Source organism: Molossus molossus, unplaced genomic scaffold, assembly GCF_014108415.1.
Source record: "Molossus molossus isolate mMolMol1 unplaced genomic scaffold, mMolMol1.p scaffold_m16_p_19, whole genome shotgun sequence".
In the NCBI taxonomy this organism is placed as follows: domain Eukaryota; kingdom Metazoa; phylum Chordata; class Mammalia; order Chiroptera; family Molossidae; genus Molossus; species Molossus molossus.
Window position 1 is genome coordinate 13048464 of NW_023425354.1, and position 22805 is coordinate 13071268.

At 52.0% G+C, this 22805-nt stretch overlaps 3 protein-coding genes across 4 annotated transcripts; 2 read left to right on the forward strand and 1 right to left on the reverse strand.

Moving 5' to 3' along the window:
- The first annotated feature begins 1257 nt into the window (after positions 1-1257).
- On the forward strand, positions 1258-11300 carry SMARCD2 (SWI/SNF related, matrix associated, actin dependent regulator of chromatin, subfamily d, member 2). Its single transcript, XM_036267657.1, has 13 exons — positions 1258-1811; positions 6206-6390; positions 6575-6617; positions 6774-6896; positions 7680-7835; positions 8509-8604; positions 8745-8846; positions 8976-9137; positions 9295-9392; positions 9558-9693; positions 9880-10002; positions 10135-10236; positions 10359-11300. Exons 1-13 carry the CDS (start codon positions 1596-1598, stop codon positions 10410-10412), a joined length of 1596 nt encoding a protein of 531 aa, XP_036123550.1. The 5' UTR covers positions 1258-1595; the 3' UTR covers positions 10413-11300.
- Positions 11301-11356: 56 nt separating this feature from the next.
- On the reverse strand, positions 11357-15480 carry PSMC5 (proteasome 26S subunit, ATPase 5). Of its 2 annotated transcripts, none has more exons than XM_036267658.1 (12): positions 15389-15480; positions 14768-14839; positions 13793-13862; positions 13380-13477; positions 13158-13214; positions 12851-13081; positions 12417-12543; positions 12136-12326; positions 11931-12029; positions 11741-11851; positions 11562-11648; positions 11357-11458 (listed from the first exon to the last, which is right to left on the reverse strand). In XM_036267658.1, the coding sequence occupies exons 1-12, from the start codon at positions 15410-15412 to the stop codon at positions 11405-11407; spliced, it is 1221 nt and encodes a 406-aa protein (XP_036123551.1). In that variant the 5' UTR covers positions 15413-15480; the 3' UTR covers positions 11357-11404. The 2 variants fall into 2 exon arrangements, with proteins under 2 accessions (XP_036123551.1, XP_036123552.1); XM_036267659.1 differs by lacking the exon at positions 15389-15480 and adding an exon at positions 15000-15173 and having other exon boundaries at positions 11358-11458.
- A 266-nt stretch (positions 15481-15746) lies between these two features.
- Positions 15747-22528, forward strand: FTSJ3 (FtsJ RNA 2'-O-methyltransferase 3). Its single transcript, XM_036267656.1, has 21 exons — positions 15747-15804; positions 15893-15983; positions 16111-16216; positions 16513-16559; positions 16679-16758; positions 17191-17290; positions 17376-17570; positions 17669-17784; positions 17901-18005; positions 18091-18191; positions 18412-18492; positions 18584-18730; positions 18876-19011; positions 20101-20282; positions 20389-20509; positions 20588-20871; positions 21131-21216; positions 21308-21407; positions 21506-21689; positions 21761-21855; positions 21937-22528. The coding sequence occupies exons 2-21, from the start codon at positions 15917-15919 to the stop codon at positions 22127-22129; spliced, it is 2526 nt and encodes an 841-aa protein (XP_036123549.1). The 5' UTR covers positions 15747-15804; positions 15893-15916; the 3' UTR covers positions 22130-22528.
- The last annotated feature ends 277 nt before the right edge of the window (positions 22529-22805 follow it).

The window sequence follows — 22805 nt, forward strand, 5'->3', positions numbered from 1 at the left end:
ATCCTCACCTGATGATATTTTCCCACTGATTTTTAGAGAGAGTGGAAAGGAGGGAGGGAGAGAGAAACATCAAAACGAGAGAGCCAACTCAATTGGTTGCCTCCTGCATGACCCGGACCAGCACAGGGATCCAACCTGCAACTCAGGTATGTGACCTTGACTGAGAATCGAACCCACAACCGTTTGGTCCTCAGGCCCCTGCTCTAAATGCTGAGCCAAACTGGCCAGGGCAGGATCTGCATTTTTGACAAGAGTCCCAGATGTTTCTTATACTCATTAAAGTTTAAGAAGCACTGGCCTGTCCAGCCAGTGTGGTTTAGGGGTTGAGCAATGACCCATGCACCAAGAGGTCACTGGTTTGATTCCCGGTGAGGGCACATGCCCAGGTTGTAGGCCAGCTCTCCAGTGGGGGGCATGCAGGAGGCAGCCAATTGATGTTCTTTCTCATTGATGTTTCTATCTCTCCCTCTCCCTTCCTCTCTCTCTAAAATCAATAAAGAAAAAAAATGTAAGCACTGGCCTCTATCATGGGAAGGGTAGGCTCCCAGGCATAACTGAAGCACTTCATTTTGAACGCATTCTGATACATGACAATGGTTTCTGAAAAGGTATTTAATTTTTGAAAATTAGGTGCTATAAATCCTAGGGAAAGACCTTATTTAACTGCAGGGAGTTTTGTCATAACACAAAATTCTTTTGCCTAGAAACATTTCCTGTGGAGTAAAGTACTAGTCTTCTTTAAAGTGAAGCGGAGCCACATTAACAATATGAGAGAACTCGGCGCTTGGCCAGGTCAACTCTTAACAGCTGGTTCGGGTCTGGGGTAGCCCGCGTCCCTTGGCCGGTCTGAGCCACCAAGGTCGACTTGTAATGAAAGTTAAGTTGGAGGCCGTTCTGCTCCTGAGAGCAGCTCCAAGTGAGTCTTTAATGCTGAAAATGTAGAAAGGAGACTTGAAAAAACTATTTCGAGGAGTGTGGTGGCTCCGTACCTGGACGAGTAGGGTACACCGGGGACAGAATAGCATCTATCCACTGTTGAAGCCCGCGGTAACCTTCGACCTCTGACCCGCGCCTTGCTCGGCGTTTCCCAGCGCAGCTTCCGCCCCCGCCCCGCCCGCGAAGGGCCGGCCCAAGGGTGTGGGCGGGGCCCTGGAGCCGGCGGTTAGAAACCGTGCCTGTTGGGGGCGGGTCTCGCGAGGGGCGGGATTTGAGGAGGCATCACAGCATTGGGTGGCTGGGTGTAGGCGGGGCCTAGCGCAGGGCTGGGTTGGACGGAGCAGGGAGTTAGTTGCCGCCTCTGGATTAACTGGACTCCGGCTGCCAAACCTCTCGAGGCCGGGGGCGGCAAATCGGCCCGTAGCAGATCCCGGATTTAGGACTTTCCGGGCCGGACCAGAATCAGGATCGGCCCTGCCCCAAACCAGGTCTGTGAGGAACTCGCGAACTTGGATTAGGAAATCCCGGAACCCGGATCAACAAACCCCAGAACCCGGAATTTAGATCGGAAAGTCCCGGAGCACGGATCGCGGAGCGGACTCGGCGCGGAGCCCGGAGTCCGGAGTCCGGATCGCTGTACGGCCGGACGGGACGGAGTGATGTCGGGCCGTGGCGCGGGCGGGTTCCCGCTGCCACCGCTGAGCCCTGGCGGCGGTGCCGTTGCCGCGGCTCTGGGAGCGCCGCCTCCGCCAGCCGGACCCGGCATGCTACCCGGACCGGCACTCAGGGGGCCGGGGCCGGCTGGAGGCGTGGGGGGCCCCGGGGCCGCCGCCTTCCGCCCCATGGGCCCCGCGGGCCCCGCGGCGCAGTACCAGGTGAGGAGGGCGGGTGAGCGGGCGGCGCCGCGAGCACGCGGGTGGCAGGGGACGGGGGGAGAGGGGTTCTTGGACAACCTCCTGGACAGAGGGCACAGGGACCCTGCATGTGGAACGCACGGGACAATGTGGAGGGCCAGGCCAGGGACCCTCGGAATCGGCCAGGTGGTGGTGGAGGACTTAGGGGACAGGGTAAGAGGGTGGAGCGTTTGAAGCAGTTGTGAGGGTCTGGGGGCTTCCTTAGAACAGGGATTCCGAATACCTGAGAGAGGAGTTGTGGAAGCCAGTAAGTTGTGGGCGGGTGGGCTGAGAAATGGTGTAGATCCTAGGGTAGGGGAGTTCCTGGGAAGTTTGGAAATAAGGGCCCTCCCTGAGAAACCAGGGTTACCCTGCAGTTGGCCTTGGTCCCACTCCAAGTCTGTTCTGTTGTTTCTTGTTGGGAACTGGCAGAGTTCTGGCGTGTCTGAGATGGCTCCCAGCTGCTAGTGAGGAGGAAGAAGGGCCCGACTTCCCACCTCCCACCGGCTGGGGAGGCCGAGAACAGGGCATGGGGATTCCACCCTGTGCACTAGAGGGTCCTTGCACCGGATGACTCTGAGTTAGACAGACACGGTGGTGGCCAGGCCTGAAGAAGGAGGACACAGTCTGGCCCATTCTGGGCAGACTCTGGCTTTCTGCCTGGTGTCGCAGTGTCCAGGAGTTGATTAGTTTGGAGAAGCAGAGAGGCTCTGCTGAGTCCTGCTGTTATGGAGCTGGAGAGGCCTGTGAGAGTTGCTTCAAAGGGTTCTGTTCTGATCCCTTTGGGGTTTGGCTTTGAAGAGAGCTTCTCAAGTTGCAGCTTCAAAGGCCATTGAGAGGCAGAGACTCCATGCCTGTGTAAGGAACTCAGCCTGACTCTACTGGTGGGATTCATCAGTCTCCCAGTCCATTGTTTCTGATTGTCCCAGAATACTTGGGAATTGTGCCCATCCTTTTTCCTGTCCCCTCTCCACTTTTATTTATCCTTTAGGTTCTAACAATGCCATATCCCAGCCCATGTGCCCAGCATTTGGCACTGGCTTCTAGCAAGTTTGAGGGAAGGAAGGAAGCTGGGGCTTCTTTCTCTAGTCCCTCTTTATGTCTCCAGCTAGAGGTCCTAGAAGTGGATCCTCATAGAATAGGGTATGCATGTCTCCCCAGGAGCCCTGGGCCCTCACTTTTTAAAGAGGTGCATAACTGGGAACAGTGATTTTTCTCCTCTTACTACACATTCTCTCTCCTCCTTCTAAAAAAACAAAGAGTCTGGGTATTGACAGAGACAGACCTGGTCTGGACTCCAGTTGGGGTCTGTCTTTCTCATCTTGCTCTCCCTCTTGGGGATTCATGCACCAGAGATGTCACTGAGAGATGCCTCCATCAGTCATTCCAGTCCTGGGGCCAGCTAGCAGAGACCTGGCCTGGGGGCCCTCCTATGGGCCTTTGACCTGGGATGGATCTAGGGAATGATAGGAGCCTCTCCAGTTTTCTCAGCTTGCAGCCCAAGGGAAATGTGCCTTGGGGAAAGCCCCTGAGAGTCTGGATTTCACAACAACTTGTGGGTCAGTGGCAAGGCTGAGCATGCTGGCTGGGTAGCCCTGGGCTACTTTAGGTGGGAAAGGGGGTGAGGAATGTGGGGAAGGCACTGAATCTCTGCTTCCCATCCTACTAGCTTTTCATGGCCTCCTCCTCTTTCAGGGAGAGGCAGGAGAGGTAAATGGGGAGAGGGAGGACCCAGTTCTTTCTGTCTAAGTTCAAGGAAGATCATATTTGGCCTCTTACCAAGTCCAATTGTATGCTCAAGGAGAAGGGATTTGAGATCTCAGGAGCAAAGGGTTCCTGTCTGTTAGGATGCATGAGGTGAGCTGGAAGAGCAAGGATTTTAGGGCATTTCAGGGCCCAAGTTGCACAATAGAGGAGCTTATTGAAAGATGGAAAGTGATGACCCACACTCCTCCAGACACTGGTTCTAGCTGTGGATCAGTCAAGCAAACTCACAGCTGAGGAGCTTAAAGAAAACAACAACAACAAAAAAACACAGATTGCTAGGTTCTCTCCAGAGAGTTTAAAGTAATTTTTTTTTTTTTTTTTTTTTTACTTCTGGAGGGGTATGTTCTCTTCTTCGAGGCCCTTAGGCCTAGCCACCTGGAGCACCAGGGACACCAGCTTTGAGGCAGGGCTGAAAATGCTCTCTGGAGCCCTGGAGGCAGCAGCATCAGGCCCGGCCTCCTGCTCCTGGGTAGTGGAGATAGAGCAAAACTTAGGATGTGGTTTGGTGCGAGGCTGCAGGGCGAGGAGTTTACTGCATGCTTCTGGGGTTCAGGACACTGAGCCAGGCCTTTCTAGTCCTGTTGCAGGTGGGGAGTTAGGAAGTCTGAGAGTTCTGAGTTGCATTCTTTTTCCTTTTTTATAACCCTTGGGTTGTTTTTTGGAAGAGGATGAGTTACTGGTGGAGCTTGGCAGGGCCAAGCTGGGACATCATGAACTATAAGCAGCCTTCCCCTGGGCCCCTTCTCCCTCTTGTAGGAAGCCAGGGGCCCTGGGTGCGCTGGGGGCTCTGCGCCTGGGAAGTCTGGAGCAGATGTCTGGGAGGGGCCTGTTCCAGGCCTGCTTGTGCTGCCTTGTCTTGGGACTTCCTGTTACATGAGCACCTGCCCAGGAGGGGTGGTGCCGCAGAGGTTTTGTGAAGCCCTAGCACATAGCTTCGTGGGACCACAGGGCCCTAGCCCACACTCGGCCAGTTTCATTGCCTCAGTTGTTCCTCCCCTTCAGATCAAGCACTGGGTGGGAAAAACTCACATCTGGGATGTCTGGGGGGGCTGGGCTTACAGCTGGGCCACACTGACTTTTTTCTGTAATCTCTGGCCATGGTTCATTAAGGTAAAGAAATGGCTGTCTTTTGCCTTTCAACAGCTTAGATGGATTTCTCCCTGATGAGGAGAGACTTATGGCAGGAATCCTGAGGTCCCAGAGCCAGCAGTTAACTCTCTCCCCCTAACACCTCCCTCCCCTCCCCCAGTTAACTCTTCTTTCTCCCAAATGCTTCCTTCCTACCCTACTCTTCCTTTTCCCTTTCCCATGCTTTTGGGTCATGTTTCTCTTCATCTCTGCATCTGGTCAAGAATCCGACCCTCTGTGGTAAGAACATGGGTTTCGTGCTAGATGAAGAGATGGGGGAAGAATCTCATCTCCATGATGCCTGGATGCTTGGTTGGCTGGTTGTGCCGGTTGCATAATATGGGCCCTGGGGCCAGCCCTGTGAAGCTGCCAGGGACACAGTGTGTGTGAGGCAGAGCTGCCAAACGGGCCTTGCAGACAGCAGCCTGGTGAAGGGGGGCAGGGGGTGTTGGTTACTCCCAGATGGGCCCCACAAATGTTGGGGAGCTGCACCTCTGTGGGAAAGCCTTCTGCAGGCTTCTAAAGAAGCCATTTCTGGCACTCAGGTTCCTCTGCTGACCCTGTGACTCTGATCCTTGTGTCCCAGGATAATCTTACTTCTGTTCTCCGGTTTGGAATAGTTAGGGCTGAGTTGAGCCAGGTGGTGTGTAGACCATAGGTAGAGTCCAGGTGTCAACTGCTCTTCTCCCAGGAGCCACAGCTTCCCTTTTGGGATCTTCTGGTATAGGGGGTTGGGGGCTGGGCAGTAGGGAGGTGAGAGAACAGTCCAGTTCTGAGTTGTGATTAGGGGCCATATGGTGACCAGATGGTCTCTATAGTGTGCCTGAGGCCACCCCCACCAGCTGAGACATATCCAGGCCATCCTGTTGCAGCTTGCTTACCTGGGGTGCTGCTGCCTCTTGGGCTGCTACCAGCCCATTGGACTTCTTTCTCCCCTTAGTCACACCACCGGGCTGGCAGCAGGGGGTGGGTCTAAGGGCTCTGCCCAGTCAGCCTGCTCATATCACACACTACAGCCCACTGCTTGGCTATGACAACCCCCCCAGCCTCCAGTGCTGGGCTTCTCCATCCTAGAAGGATGGGAGTGCTTGGTGGGACCATCTGAGGACCTAAGAGTGCCTTGAAGTTGGCTGGTCCCAGGGAGCAGGAGCAGAGCCTGCTGGGGCTGGAAGGTGGCAGTGGGCCCTGAAAACTCCCCCAGGCCTTTCCCTCTGCAGGCAGGATTCTCCTCCCACCCCCTGGCTCCACAGGCCTCATTCGCTGGCACAGCTGCCAGGGCGGTTGAAAGGGGCGGAGCAGGTGTGGTTTACACTTCTGCTCTCAGGCGCCTGCTTCCCTTTGTTCCTGGCACTCCAGCTTGGCCTCTGCGGTGTGCTGCTCAGGGCTGGACCTGGCTGAGGACAGGGATGGAGGGAATGGGCTATGGGTCTCATAGGGCCCTGCCACTGACCTGTACACCCCTGTTGGCTCACTTCCCCCAGCGGCCTGGCATGTCACCAGGGAGCCGGATGCCCATGGCTGGCTTGCAGGTGGGACCCACTGCGGGCTCCCCATTTGGCACAGCTACTCCACTTCGACCTGGCATGCCACCCACCATGATGGACCCATTCCGAAAACGCCTGCTTGTGCCGCAGGCCCAGCCCCCTATGCCCACCCAGCGCCGGGGGTAAGCCTGTCCTGTTTCTCCCACCCTACCTCGCACAGCTCTAGTGGTAACAGAAGGCTTCCTTCTGTCCTAAGAGCTGTAGTGACTTAGGAAGACTCCTCGTTCTTTTGGGGGACTGGAGGGATGGATGAGGGGGAGGTCCTTTGGATCACTGACCTCTTAATTGGGTTTCTGTCTTCCCTAGGTTAAAGAGGAGGAAGATGGCAGATAAGGTTCTACCTCAGCGAGTGAGTATGTTGGGAGGAAGCCTAGGAGGCCCACCCAATGGCTGGCTGGCTGGCTATGGATGGAGTTAGTCTCCCCCAACCCTGCGATGGGGACGGGAGAAAAGAGCCAGAGTTGCAGCTGAAACAAGCTGATGAATTCCTTCTCCCTTCCTCCAGATTCGGGAGCTTGTCCCAGAGTCTCAGGCGTACATGGATCTCTTGGCTTTTGAGCGGAAGCTGGACCAGACCATTGCTCGCAAGCGGATGGAGATCCAGGAGGCTATCAAAAAGCCTCTGACGGTGTGTGCAGCCCTGGCTACTCCTGGGCCTTCCCAAGCTCCCTGCCTCTCCTTGGCCTAGTTTTCCAGGGGCTAAACAACGGTCTGTGATGTGTAGAGCAGGCGTTTTCACACTGCAGATGCAGCCCTTTAGTGGAGCAGGAACTCAGTTTATTGCATGTTTTTCATGAAATATAAAATAGTAGAAATGATCATTCTTCACAGTAAAGTACTTACCGTTATTTCATAACATTTTTGTTTCAGATGTTTATATAGATGTGTATGGAGCTTGGGTCATGATTTAAAATATGTCATGTTGATTGTGGTAATAAGTTTGAAAGGCAAGACTAGAGGGTAGATTAGGGTAATTCGGGTAATTCTTGTCTCCTTACCCATCCCTAGAAAAGTTTTTACTTTTTTTCTATTTCTTTTTAAAAATGATACTTTGAATGTCAAAGGCTATATTTTGGGACCAGGATGGGTGTTTGAGTTTCATTTAAAATATGAGCCAGAAGCTTCTAATTTGCCCGATAGCACCCTGTGTGTCCCTTGGCCACACCAGTGATCCCACCATGTTGCAACTGTAGGTAGTACACATCTGTCCCCCCCACACACACACACAAAATTGTGAGTTCCTTGAAGGCCAAGACTGGGATTTCCTACTTCCAATTCCTGATGCCTAACAAGGTGCTGGCCCATAGCTGCCACTCAGTATTGATGTTGAATGAGTTCACATGGGAAGACTGGGTATCATTGTTTTCTAACATGTTGGTCTGTCTCTAGCTGGTTATCTTTATCTCTTCAGCAAAAACGAAAGCTGCGGATCTATATTTCCAATACATTCAGTCCCAGCAAGGCGGAAGGTGACAGTGCAGGGACCGCAGGGACCCCTGGAGGAACCCCAGCAGGGGACAAGGTGGCTTCCTGGGAACTCCGAGTGGAGGGAAAACTCCTGGATGATGTGAGTTGGGGAAGGAGGTGTCTGGAGAGGACGTGGCCTGTGTAGATTTAAAGTCTGGGGCCAGACCCTAGGGCCCTTCTGGGGAAGTCCTGCCTGAGGGAGAGCGCGGTATGCCTGGTCAAGCTTGGCACAGGGCCAAGCCACAGAGGTTGGAGATTTGTCTGGTTATTACAACAGTTCTCCTGCAGGTGGCAGTAGTGTCTTGAGGAAGGGATTCCCTTTTTTTTAGTATGTTGTTTTTGATTTTTTTCTTTATGGATTTTAAAGAGAGAGGAAGGAAGGAGAGAGAGATAGAAACATTGATGAGAGAGAACATCAATCGGCCACTTCCTGCACACCCCCCACTGGGGATTGGGCCCACAACCTGGGCATGTGCCCTGATTGAGAATCAAACCGGGACCTCTCAGTCCTTGGGACAAGCTCAATCCACTGAGCCACACTGGCCAGGCAGGGGTTCCCCTTTTTAAATCACAATCCTTTGTTGGGTAATAGTCAGACTTCATAGAGGGTCCTTTTCATCCTTCCAGTCTCTTTTCCCTGCTTCCTTCAGGGCCTAAGAATCCTTAGTCCCCTAAACTTCAGGGCCGAAACAATGTTCCTCTTTTGGGGGCTTAGCATAGCTTAGCTTTGAGAGCTCAGCAGCACTCCCATCTCACCCCCCTTTTCTCCCCAGCCTAGCAAACAGAAGAGGAAGTTCTCTTCATTCTTTAAGAGCCTGGTCATTGAGCTAGACAAGGAACTGTATGGGCCTGACAACCACCTGGTGGAGGTGAGAGTGGACCTGGGGCATGAGCACAGGCTGGCGTGCCTGGGGGACAGAGAAATGGCCTTGGTCCTCTTGGACGGCCAGGCGTGTATGTTCATGCTCACCCCCTTGGTGATGAACTATGCTCCCCTCTTCCCCACCAGTGGCATCGGATGCCCACCACCCAAGAGACAGATGGTTTCCAGGTGAAACGGCCTGGAGACCTGAATGTCAAGTGCACCCTCCTGCTCATGCTGGATCATCAGGTGACAAATACTCTGGGGCAATGTCTGGGGGACAGGGGCAGGTTCTAAACCTTTCCTGTCCATGACCTATTCTTTGGCTTTGGTTTTTCACAAGAACCCCTCCTCTGACTTCCTTCTGTCCATCCCCAGCCTCCCCAGTACAAGTTGGACCCCAGATTGGCAAGGCTGCTGGGAGTGCACACACAGACAAGGGCTGCCATCATGCAGGCCCTGTGGCTGTACATCAAACACAACCAGCTGCAGGATGGGCATGAGCGCGAGTACATCAACTGCAACCGTTACTTCCGCCAGGTTAGCAAGGTCACCGTGCCCCCTCTGGTCTCAGCCCCCGTCATGCCTGCTGCCCAGAGCTCCACTGGACTAGCTCTTAGCCACATTCTTCACACTGGCCCTGGGATGATCCATTTTCTCCTGTGCCCTGAAAAGGCATCTTTGGTACTCCCTCCAGATCTTCAGTTGTGGCCGACTCCGTTTCTCTGAGATTCCCATGAAGCTGGCTGGGTTGCTGCAGCATCCAGACCCCATTGTCATCAACCATGTCATTAGGTAAGATGGGAAGGCTTTTCCAAGAGCATTTTACCTTTGGATTGATCTAAAGCCAGGCAGAAGCAGGTCTGGTTTCTTGCTCCCCAAGTGTGTGAGGCTTTGGCCCAGGTGGTGGCATAGATAACGATGTGTACTCACTCTTCCCCTCCTGTGTGCTGCCTATAGTGTGGATCCCAACGACCAGAAGAAGACAGCCTGTTATGACATTGATGTGGAGGTGGATGACCCACTCAAGGCCCAGATGAGCAATTTTCTGGCCTCTACCACCAATCAGCAGGAGATTGCCTCCCTTGATGTCAAGGTGCGCCCTCTGCCTCCCCAACTTCCTCTGGGGCCCAAGATGGGGGTGAGCAGGCTCTGTTGGGCATTTCTGTACATGTAGCACCTTGGGATGGGATTTCTGTCCAAGTCCTTTGGGGTTAGGTCTGGAAACAGACCCCCTAGAGGGTAGGGGCCAGTCTGACACATGTATCTACCCCTTCCCCAGATCCATGAGACCATTGAGTCCATCAACCAGCTCAAGACCCAGAGAGATTTCATGCTCAGCTTTAGCACTGACCCCCAGGACTTCATCCAGGAATGGCTTCGTTCCCAGCGCCGAGACCTCAAGGTGTGGTCCTTTTCTGGGGTTGAGACCATTTTAAGCTCTGGGTGGTTTTACCCCCATCACTATTTTGGTTCCAGGGGCAGATTGGCTCAGGAGTGGGAGTTGTGCTACCACTTTCCTCCTGGCTCTTTGCAGATCATCACTGACGTGATTGGGAATCCTGAGGAGGAGAGACGAGCTGCTTTCTACCACCAGCCCTGGGCCCAGGAAGCAGTGGGGAGGCACATCTTTGCCAAGGTGAGACTCTGCTCTGTTTGCCCTGTAGTAGGAGGCACATCTTTGCCAAGGTGAGACTGCTCTGTTTGCCCTCCTGTGGTAGAGCAGCAAAGGCCTGAGCTGCTGGTCTCTCTCTTCTCTAGGTGCAGCAGCGAAGGCAAGAACTGGAACAGGTGCTGGGAATTCGCCTGACCTAACTGCTCAGGGATCCCTTCCTTTCTTCCCAGCCCTGGAACCATCCCCTCCTCAGCCTGGAAGGGACCATCTGAGGCTGCAGACATGTAGCATAAGGAGGGGAGTGAGGGGTGTCTCCTGCTACCCTCTGCTTCCCAGCTTTAGTTTCATAAGTGTAGTGATAGGATTCTTTGTTGCTTGGTCCCCAAAGCCTTATTACTTACTTTATGCATTGGCTTTAATTGGGTTCACAACAGATGCCTCTGTCCCCTGCAGACAGGCCCAAGTAGGACTACTGGGGGCCTTGCTTTGACGTTGTAAGGGAGAAGGTTCAGAACCAAAGGCCACTGGCTTTGCTTGTTTACAGACTCCCCCTTGGGGCGAGTGCCCTAGCTGGCTCTGGGGAACTGGGCAAGGAAGAGGGGCACAGCTCACACTCTTCCTAGCCTTTCTAAACCAAAGTTCTTTGCCATTCCTACCAGCCCAGCCTTGCTGCTGGTTTTTTCCTTTACTTTGGGTATTTGCACTATTTGGGGAGCAGGTTCTTCTATGTGGGAGCCACGTTTTTGTACAGGGGGTAAGTTGGGGTTTTTCAGGGAGCCCTATTTGGTGCCTCCTCCCTTATTTTCTTTCCTCAATCTATGCAAGCGGCTCTGGCCGCCATCATCTCCTGGGATGCCACAGGGCTGCCACCCCAGCTCTTGGGCCCAGGGCTGTAAAGCCCCCTAGAGGAAGGGGACTCTTGAGTTCTCTGGCATAGCCTGAGGTATGGGTGTGCATGCTTGGTAGAGGACAGGGGAAGGTGGGGAGAACTCATTGCCATTTGGAGCTTGGTAAGGAGGGTGGGCCTAGGGCTTGGAAAGTGCCACTTCTGGCAGGTTTGGAAATTCCAAATAAATCCTTGTTTATTGGTGGTACCCAGACCTGGTCATTGAACAGTGCGGCCACTCATGAACAGACTGAAGGGCTTGTCCTGCAGAGCTTTATTTGAAGGATCCACACAAGGAGTACCACCTCACTTCCATAGCTTCTTGATGGACATGTTTTTCTCACTATCCTTCTGCATGACCTGCAAAGAGAAAAAACATTGTTACAAACTGGGTGAAAGCAGGCCCTGTCCCCACTGCTCTAGAGCCATCATCAGCAAAGGCAGAAAAGATGGAGACCTGTACCTTAGCTACTGCCATCTCAAAGTCTTCCTGGGTGACATGGACTCGCCGCTCCCGCAGGGCATACATGCCAGCTTCAGTGCATACACCCTTAGCAGGGAAAGGAAGACAGGTTGTTGCCGTGCCCTTGAACCCAGAGCTTCCTGCCTCTGTCCTTCCTTTCCCTTGGGCACGCCAATTACCTTCACTTCAGCCCCTGATGCACCTGGCATGAGTTCAGCAATTTTTCTCAGGTTGATGCCCCGGGTCAGGTTCATTTTTCGAGAATGGATCTTCAAAATGTCCAGCCGAGCCTAGGGATGCGAGAAAAGGCCTGAACCACACTGCTTACACCCACAGCCAGGGCTATTCCCAGCAATGCCCGTCACAAACCTCCTCATTAGGAGGTGGGAATTCTATTTTTCTGTCGATGCGCCCCGGGCGAAGCAATGCTGAGTCCAGGATATCGATCCTATTAGTAGCCATGATAACCTGAGTGGAGAAGGGGTAAGAGGTGTGGCACCAGGTAGGCCCCTCCCTAAGCTGCACCTCACCCAGAGCTTTCCCTTGGCTCCTCCCATAGCCAACACCACCTTACCTTGATATTCTTGGTGGCCTCAAAGCCATCCAGCTGGTTGAGCAACTCCAGCATGGTACGCTGCACTTCACTGTCCCCTCCAGAACCCCCCTCCAGTCGTGAGGAGCCGATGGAGTCGATTTCATCCATGAAGATGATAGACGGAGCATGTTCCCGTGCCATGACAAAGAGCTCCCTCACCATTCTTGCCCCTACGCCGAGGCAAGGGAGTTGATGAGTTCCCTACCCTCACCTCTACCCCCCCACTTCCACTTGGTTTTCATGTTTCTAGCCACAATTACCTTCCCCGATGAATTTCTGGACCAATTCAGAACCAGAGACACGAATAAAGGTACAGTCTGTATGATGCGCCACAGCCCGGGCCAAGAGTGTCTTGCCAGTGCCTGGGGGTCCATACAGTAGCACTCCCTAGAGAGAAAGGGCAGGCCTCAGGGCAGAAAGCCAGCCCCACGTCTCATTCAGTGAACATTTACTGAGTGCTCTCTCTGCACTAGATCCCATACTAGATGCTTAGGGATATAAAAGAATAAATGTCAAGGCCCCTTCTGGAGCTCATATCTAAACCGCCTCAGTGTCCTAGTAGCAGCTCTCCCGGAAGCCCTCTTCAGTGGGGAGGGCCAGCTCCCCCCCCTCCCCCCCAACCACTGCTCTCAGTTTGGCTTAGGACAGATGTAGAGGCACAGCACAGACCTTCCACACAAGCCCTGCTTCTCACCTTGGGCTGAGCAATGCCCAGTGCTTCAAAGAGTTCAGGATGCTTAACAGGCAGCTCGATGACTTCTTTGATCTCCTTGATCTGCTTGTCCAGTCCACCAATCATCTCGTAAGTTGAATCTGGCACCTTCTCCACCATCATCAGTGATACCAGTGGGTCTACCTTGTTGGGCAGGATTTTGTGCAGAGTGTAGCTGTCATTTCTTAGAGCCACCCGGCAGTTGGGTGTCACCTAGGAGAGGGGAGAGACTTTCAGGAAGCAGTGGTGAGAACTGATCCCAAACTCCCACCTCACCTGCTGCACTCACATCATTGATGTCGATGTTCTTGTCCACATCCACAACAAACTTGCCCTCAGGATGTACCTAAAGAAACAGGACTCATGACTTTTCCTGACAGCCAGCAAATCACCAATCTCACCCAAGGAGACCCCTCAGTCCTAGAATAACATGACAGAATGATGTCCTCACAAGGCTAAACACAAAGGTATGGGAATACAGCAGTGGTCCCTGGGGTCATGTTGCCTTTACCTTAACCAACACTTTCTTCTTATCCATGGCCCGGACTACTTCCCCCACATAGGAGCCCTGTTCCTGCAGCAGCTGTAACTCCTCCCGTAATAGGCGAACTAGACAGGAAACAGACATGGTGGTCACCCAGCTTCTTGGGTGTCCTCTTCCCCACAACTCAATATGTGTGAACTAAGCACCATTTTAAAGTTTTGAAAGAAAAGTCACAAAAAGAAAGTCAAAAGTCATGTCTTTGAGGGGGTTACAATGGGGCTTGGAGAGAGATGTGCGTGTGAACAACTATGTTATCAGTACTAAGCATCACCTTGGACTGGGAGAAAACAAAAGCACCAATGTGAAGATGATTCAGGGAGATGTGAACAGTCAGCCCTCAGACCAAATGCCCACATGCAGCCTTCTCTCCCGCCCCTCACCTTTTGCATTAAGCTCATTTCTCTGTGCCTGCAACCTCCGGAGATTTTGGCTTTTATCGTTCACAATCAGCTGTGGAGGACAAGAAATTTCAAAGGGCAGAAAACAGTAGGAGGTTAAGATCTTGGCCAAGACCCTCAGGCTGTTATAAATTGAGCGAGGGAAGAGCATAGGCACCTGCATGTTGTTTCAGGTTCTCCACTATACTCCTAATGACCCTGGCCTGTCCTCCAACAGTCCCTCTGGAGCTTAGGGCAGCCCCCACAAAAGGCTACCTGTCTAACACTGGTCCAGGAATAACAAACCCTAGTGGAGAAAAGTTGTATCTGGTTTATGTTAATTTCTTGCAGGAGGGCATATCAACATGCTAGACTGGAAAGATCTTTGAGCCAGAAGCCTGTTTTAGCCCTCCTGCTGCCAATTAACAGCCAGGTAAAGCCATTTTAAAGGCCTAGCTCTGTTACCGAACTGCAAGTGGGCATAGCATTACCTACACCCTGCCTCTTTTTAGGACTGTTGGGAAGAACAAATGAAATCACACATAAATGCATTTCAAAAATCATGTACAATACCTGCAAATGTACATGGAGTTCAGAAATTTTCCCTATGGCTTTTCTTCCTTCAATTTGGATTGGTTATTTTCCTTATTTCTATGGCCCCTGCTCCCTCTTTAGGTTAGAGCACTGGGTTGCCAATTCTTTTTCACTCAGTCGCATGGAATCAGCATTGTCCAGATGCAATTCCGAGTTCCCTTGCACTCTCACCCTGCCTCGACTGGTCTGATTAACCTCAGCTCCCGAGCCCGTGCCGCCCCTTTAAATGAAACCCTCGCTACCAAGTTTCTTCCAAAAGGAATGGCCTTTTCTGTTTATTACTTCCCCCACTGAGCCCCACTGGAATGTTATGGATTTGTAGACACTTCCGTCAATCCTCATCCCCGTCCTAGCTCCGTCTGAACCTCTGGAGTCCGTCCTCACCTGGAGTTCTTCGATCTTTGAGAGATAATACTGGCGGAGTCCACTGCCTGCCTTCCCCTCTTCCAGCTCCATCTGAAGACACAATGTTACTATTCAACAACAGGCTGAACGTTCAAGCCACCTCCAGCTTGGGTGGAAGTTTAAGATTTGGGTTCTAATCCCTTACTGCACTTCTTCGGGACCCTCCATTTCCCCATGACTAAACTAAAAGCAAAACGAGAACGTCGCCTACCTCACCCGACTTTCAGAACCATCAAGAGACGACACGCACGGGAGAGCTTGAGACCGAGTTGGGCGTTACACAGACCCGAGGTGTTATTACCACAGGCGGATCCAGGAGGGATGAGTTTCCCGTCTCCTGAGACTCGCGAACGAGCCGGTTCCCGTTCCCGCTCCCATCGCTCCCCTCACTCCGCCTCCACTGACTCCTCTCCCGGCCCTGCCCTGACCCAAAGGGGCGGCGCTGACACAGCAGATCCGGCCCCAGACAGGGCCTAATTTAAACTGGTCCACCCACCCGACCCTCCCGACCCTCTTGCCCCAGCCGGCGGCCCACCTCGGATCACGCCGGCTCCACATCCAGGCCCGGCCCCTGCCCAGCCGCCGCCGCCGCCTCCATACCTGCTCTGGTCCATCAACCGCCATCTTCCCTCTGTCGCGGAGACCGGCTGCAGCCGAGCGGCCTCGGCGCGCAGGCGCAGAAGCTGGGACTCGGAGCCCGAAGCCCCGGGCAGAGAAGAGTTCCGGGTCAATGGGTGGGGTGTGCGTAAAGAGGATAACAAATAACAGGGGCCGTGATGGGGGGGTGGGGGCCGCTACGCGAGCTCAGGAGCTTCGAAGGGCACAAAACTCCTAAATGTTTCTAGAAGTCCGTTCTTGGTTCTCTTAGTCCCAGCCTACAACTTATAAAACCTGGCTACAGAGTATAAAGATTTTTTGTGTGGCCACGCTCCAAATGACGGAAAATGGTGACGCAAGCGGAAGCGGAAGTACATTTGCTGCCTCCATGTGCCACTTCAGGAGTGGTGGGAGCGGCGGTGAGTGGCGTAGGGCCCGGCGATGAGTGTGGTTGCTACGGAAAGCGGAGTCTGGTGCTTGGCGAGACCTTCAGTTCTTTCTCCCTAGGTTGAGTGACTCTCCCGTTCCGCCATGGGCAAGAAGGGCAAAGTCGGGAAGAGCCGGCGGGACAAGTTCTATCACTTGGCGAAGGAGACCGGTAAGTCAGGGTTCGCCCCCCCTTCCGAATATTGAGTTTCTCACGCAGAAGTAGTGGGGTTGTGAGGCCGCAGAAATCCCGCTGGGAAAGCACTTCGTGGACTTGATTATTTTGTCGACGCCCTCAGGTTATCGTTCCCGCTCAGCTTTCAAGCTGATTCAGCTGAATCGTCGCTTTCAATTCCTGCAGAAAGCCCGAGCCTTGCTGGACCTGTGTGCTGCTCCAGGGGGATGGTGCGTAGTAACCGGTACCTGTCTCTCCCGACGGCTGGTTTCTGGGTTCCTTCCGGCCTGAGATGACTGAGAATTGCATTAGGGGAGAGAGGGGTACAGTAATAACAGCCTCAATTTCTCTACTGCCCAGAAAGACAGCGTAGAGAAGAGGTTTGGAAAATTTGCATAGGACATGGTCTGGCCGCTTTGCAGGGCTCCTCCTAACACGGGGGTGGGAGGTCAGTCCGATTATATTGATTGCCAAGGGAGGGAAAGGAATGGTCTTGGGTGCTTTAATCTTTACATTTCTTTCATAGGCTGCAGGTGGCTGCCAAGTTTATGCCTGTATCAAGTCTTATTGTGGGTGAGTGACAGATGGCTCACCCAGGTGTTTTAGGGGTGGGTATACAAGGTAGTGTTTTACATTACCTTTCTTCGTGCTTGAGGCAACCTTTTGGAATACTCTGACCTTATTTCTTCCAGGGGTGGACCTGGTTCCAATCAAGCCTCTTCCCAATGTGGTGACACTCCAAGAGGACATCACAACAGAACGCTGTAGGCAGGTGATAGGAATCTCTCTTTTCCTGTCCTATTTATATTGCAAACATCCATTTCCATGCCTCTCCACCCAAATCTTCTGAAGAAGAGATTTTTCCTGTTCATCATGCTTTCAGCAGTGTCTGCATGATGTCTGTAAGCCCAGGATATGCTTCATGCCCGTTCCAGCCTTTATTTGGTCAGAAATGAGGTGTTGGAATTGGAGGAGTTGCAGGGATTTCAGTGAAATCCTTTCCAGTGGGCTCACTAGTGGACTGTAAGCTCCACGAAGACAGATATGTTATTTTTGTTTGTCATTATATCTCTTGTACCAGGCATAGTATTTGGCCTTTGATGGGCACTCAGCAAATAACTGGATGGACAGATGGCTGAATTGGGGACTCCATCTGTTGCCATTACTGTGTTTCTGCTGCTATAATCCCTGTCTTTCTTTGTAGGCCTTGAGGAAGGAGCTAAAGACCTGGAAAGTTGATGTTGTGCTCAATGATGGAGCCCCCAATGTTGGGGCTAGCTGGGTGCATGATGCTTACTCACAAGGTGCAAGGGGCACAGAGATGAGGGTGGAGGTGGGCATACCCTGTCAGGCTGCATTGGTCCTCAGTTAACCCTCTCTCTCCCACAGCCCATTTGACACTGATGGCTCTGCGATTGGCTTGTGATTTTCTGGCCCGTGGTGGCTGTTTCATCACGAAGGTTTTCCGTTCCCGTGACTATCAGCCCCTGCTATGGATCTTCCAGCAGCTGTTCCGCCACGTCCAGGCCACCAAGCCCCAAGCCTCTCGCCATGAATCTGCAGAGATCTTTGTAGTCTGCCAGGGTGGGTGGGCATCACTTCTTTCTTTCTCTTGACTCATCTCCCAACTACCAAAACACACTTTCTTTTGTATTCTGTCATCAATCCTATCATCATTTTAGGATTCCTGGCTCCTGACAAGGTTGACAGTAAATTCTTTGACCCCAAATTTGCCTTCAAGGAGGTTGAAGTTCAGGCCAAGACTATTACTGAGTTGGTGACTAAGAAGAAACCAAAGGTGTGTTTGAGGAATGTGGCCACCCTCAGATATTAGAACTCTGGGGAAATTGGGCCTGGTAGGTCCTAAAGACACCCAGAAGGAACTGCTCAACCTTCTTCATTTCCCTCCCTAAGGCTGAAGGCTATCCTGAGGGCGATCTCACTCTCTATTATCGTACCTCGGTCACTGACTTCCTCCGAGCTGCCAACCCTGTTGACTTCCTCTCCAAAGCCAGTGAAGTGAGTCCCCAGACTTGAGGGGGGTATAAGGAAACCCCAGAGAGGGCCTGAAAATTTCCCAACTCCTTTCCCTCCTCCCAAACAGATCACCCTTGATGATGAAGAGTTGGCACAGCATCCAGCTACCACTGAGGAAATACGGGTGTGCTGTCAGGATATCAAAGTGCTGGGGCGCAAAGAGCTTAGGTACGTGATGGGGGTGGGTGTAGATGCCAGGAGCCCCAAAGGTAGGGAAAGGCCTTTGATCTCTGGGAACAGGGTGCTGCTGTGCTAGAAGTTTTTTGGTGGGGACTTGAGCCCTAGGATGTGTGACTCAAATGTGAAATGAGGGGTGTGGGCCTAAAATAGTATGGGGCAGGGACAAAGAGGGGAGATGGTAAGGTCTGTAATGGTATTTCTGGGACAGGTCCCTACTGAACTGGAGAACAAAGCTTCGGCGATATGTGGCCAAGAAGCTGAAAGAGCAAGCAAAAGCATTGGACATCAGGTGAAGAGGGAACTAAAGCACGGTAGGTGTTAAGTGTGTGTTGGCAGGAAGTGCCTGGGAAATAACCAAGCTCCTCGGACTGTTCTGTCAGCCTCAGCTCAGGAGAAGAGGAGGAAGGTGATGAAGAGGAGTCACCAGCTGGGACCAAGAAGCAGCTCTCTAAGGAGGAGGAAGAGGAGGAACAATTGAACCGGACCCTGGCAGAGATGAAAGCCCAAGAGGTGGCAGAATTAAAGAGGTACTAAGAGCAGGCGAGGAGCTTTGGGAACCCCCCTGGCTCCCCAAAGAGTTCCTCAGTGTGTGGGGATGGGGAAAGAGAATGAAGGAATGGTTGGGGAATCTTCAGAGCTGGGCTGGTGTAATTCCTCAAACTGTCCCCTCAGGAAGAAAAAGAAGCTGCTGCGTGAGCAGAGAAAGCAACGGGAGCGTGTGGAGCTGAAGATGGATCTTCCCGGGGTGTCCATCGCAGATGAGGGGGAGACTGGCATGTTTTCCCTGCGCACTATCCGGGGTCACCAGGTGAGGCAAGGTTGGCATAGATTGAGGAGATAGGAGGATCTGTTTGGGTATTTGGAAGGGGGCAGGGATTGAATGTCTTTTCCTTAAGTGTGCTGCATGATCATCGCTCATGATTGTTGTGTCTATGACTCAGTGAGGGGAGACTGGGGGAAAAAACAAGAGCCTTGTGTCTCAAAGACCAGGAAGGAATATAAACCTAACATGATGAAATTAGGATTTGTGAGTGTTATTGACACAGATTTGTTCTTATAGAACTATAAGAATGTTATATATGTGTATATTATATATAAAGCATAAGAATAGAGAACCAAGAGGCACCCTTGCAAGAAGTTAGGTTCCAGTAAGATGCAGCCAGGGTACCTGGGTTACAAGCACAAGTGATGGAGGGATTCCCTCAGAAAAGAACGTGGCTCAGTTCACTGAGACCAAGTTAGCACCTTGGTGCACTTGGCTACTGAATGGTGCTTTCTGCTGAATACTGGGGAATTGGATTTTTAAAATAAAAGCAGTATCACGAGCAAAATAAGCTTTTGTGTGGGAATGGAAAACCAGGTCATCTTTGTCGTACAGGAGAGCATAATGGTCCTAGAGCAGACTACCACTTTACCCATGTTTTGCCTCATTTCCCTCATCTGTAAAAGAGAATAATAGAACCTACCTAGTAGGGTTTGGGGAAGAAATAAAAAAGATGTATGTTGTCTGGGCTCCTTTATTCAGTGGAAACAAAATTTGTAGATTGTATTATTCTCAGAAGGTGATGAGGTACCTTGAGAATAATTTTTTGAAAAGAAAAACCAGCGTTTTAGACTAAAACATTTTAAGATCTGATGCTACATAGGCTGTGGGTACTTTTCCATAAACCTGTTTCCAACACCACTGAAGACAAGACAGCTGAGTGGGACAGGTGAGTGACCTGGTGTAGAATGGGATGTTTTCGACAGTCTCAACGCTTCCCTGTCTGTAAAAGGAGATAATAGGTGTCACAGCATATTTCCTATTGTTGCTGAGCATAAACTAAGATAATAGACACAGAAAAAAAGCAGTATGTTCTTTTTAAGTACCCCAGTCTCTGTTTCTGTCAAACTTTAGGTGTTAGAAGAGGTAACACAAGGGGATATGAGTGCTGCAGACATGCTTCTGTCCGACCTGCCAAGAGATGACATCTATGTGTCAGATGGTGAAGGTGATGACGATTCATCTCTGGATAGTGACCTGGATCCAGAGGAGCTGGCAGGAGTCAGAGGACCTCAGAGTCTAAAGGACCAAAAGCGGTAAGTTGGGGAGCTGGTGTGTGCAGGAGGAGGTATTGCCAGAGGGATAGGGGGAGGGCAAGTGCTCCAGGGCACTGACCTCCACCCACTTTCCTTGGGTCTACAGTGTACGATTTGCTAAAGCAGAAGATGATAAAGAGGAGGATGAAGAAGAGAATCCACTGCTGGTGCCATTGGAGGAAAAGGCAGTCCTGCAGGAAGAACAGGCCAGCCTGTGGTTCTCAAAGGTAGGAGGCTGGGGTGCAAGACAGACAGGGAATTGGCATTCCCTGGAGAAGGAAGGCTGAAGATGTCCCCTATCATAGGATGGCTTCAGTGGGATTGAGGATGATGCTGATGAGGCTCTGGAGATCAGTCAGGCCCAGCTGTTGTATGAGAGCCGTCGGAAGGGGCAGTCTCAGCCGCCGCCACCACCACCACCACCACCACCACCTTCCGGTTTGAAGATGGAGAGAAAACCTGAGTGCCAGGATATGGCCCCTAAGGAGGCAGAGCCTCCATCAGGGACAGAGGCTGCTGCTGGCTCTAGTGGGGGAGAGAGAGATGACAGCTCAGACAGTGATAGCAGCAGCAGTGAGGAGGATGAGAGGTGAGTGGCTGCAGCTGAAGGGATGGAGAGAAAGCAGTGGTTCTAACCATTTCTCTTAAGTTGGGGGTTTTCAACCTTGGCTGCAGATCAAGAGCTTAAAAAATACTATTCTGATTTAAGTGGTCGCAGTACAGCCCATGGTAGGATTTCTGAAAGTTACTCAGTCTTAAATAGGAACTGGGGTTGAGATGAGACGGGAGTGGGTCTGAGTGGTGTGGGGAATGGTAGGGCATTCATGCATGGTCCTCCTCTTCCACAGTTGGGAACCACACCATGGTAAGAAGCGAAGCCGTGGGCCTAAGTCAGATGACGATGGGTTTGAGGTCGTGCCTATTGAGGACCCAGGTGAGAGTGGGTCTGCACCCAGTGGAATGGGAGGAGACCATGGGAATTTCTGGGTGGAAATTGAGCTTGGACTTTCCTCCTCCTCCTCTAGTGAAACATCGGATATTGGACCCTGAAGGCCTTGCTTTAGGTGCTGTTATTGCCTCTTCTAAAAAGGCCAAGAGAGACCTCATAGATAACTCCTTCAGCCGGTAAAGGGGCCAGAACATCATGAGAAGTTGGCCAGGGTGGGTTAAGTGGTGGTTTCTCCTCTAGAAGTGGTTATTAGGGCTATGTCCTCTCCACCTAGGTATACATTTAACGAGGATGAGGGGGAGCTTCCAGAATGGTTTGTGCAGGAGGAAAAGCAGCACAGGATACGGCAATTGCCTGTTGACAAGAAGGAGGTGGAGCATTACCGGAAACGCTGGCGGGAAATCAATGCACGTCCCATCAAGAAAGTGGCTGAGGCTAAAGCCAGAAAGAAACGGAGGGTAAGTAGTGGGGCAGCCTGAGATGAGGGGAAGGTTGGGCAGAGGTCACCCTGACTGAGGGCCTCACACAGATGCTAAAGAAGCTGGAGCAAACCAAGAAGAAGGCAGAAGCTGTGGTGAACACGGTGGACATCTCAGAACGAGAGAAAGTGGCACAGCTTCGAAGGTGATGGGGGAGGTCATCCACTAAGGTACATGCAGGTTAAAAAGTGGCAGAGAGCCTCTAACCTGTTTCTCCCATTTACAGTCTCTACAAGAAGGCAGGGCTTGGCAAGGAGAAACGCCAGGTCACCTATGTTGTAGCAAAAAAAGGTGTAGGCCGCAAAGTGCGCCGACCAGCTGGAGTCAGAGGTCATTTCAAAGTGGTGGACTCAAGGATGAAGAAAGACCAGAGAGCACAGCAACGGAAGGAGCAGAAGAAAAAAAACAGGAGGAAGTGAGCAGAGCCACCAAGGCCTCTGAAAAGGCAGTGTGTGGACAAAGAGTGATTCTGTGTTTTACTATGGCCTCCTTGGTACCAACCCTACCCTTGGCTCACGTCGCAGTCATCTGAAAAGACAGTGAGGTGGGGTACCCAGAACTCTCATGGTGGTCCTGAGCATTGAGGATATCCTCTGCCTGATAGAAGGTCTCGTTAAAGCACTGCTGAAATGTCCTGTTGGTGCTGTTTAACAGACCCCAACAACCCTTCCATGAAGAATGTAGGGTACTGGATGAAAAATACCCTTTTAAGGGGAACTTGAGTGTTGGGGGTGTATTCATTCTAGTGTATTCCTGGGCAAGTGGGCCCCTCAAGTCTTCCCCTCATCTTCCATTATCATTTGAATAAAACTATGATTGCCCTGGCCCATGTTGTACAGTGGTTAGAGCATCGGCCCACTCACTGAAGGGTCACAGGCTTGATCCCTAGTGTGCTGAGGCAACCAATTGAGGTTTCCCCTGTCTCTCCCCTGCTTCCACTCTCTTTAAAAAAAAAAGAAAAAAAATCAATGGGGCCCTGGCCAGTTTTGCTCAGTGGTTAGAGCGTCAGCCTGTGGTCCAGAGAGACCTGGGTTCAGTTCCTGCTAAGGGCGTGTACCTCAGTTGCAGTTTGTCCTCGACCCTGGTTGGGTCGTG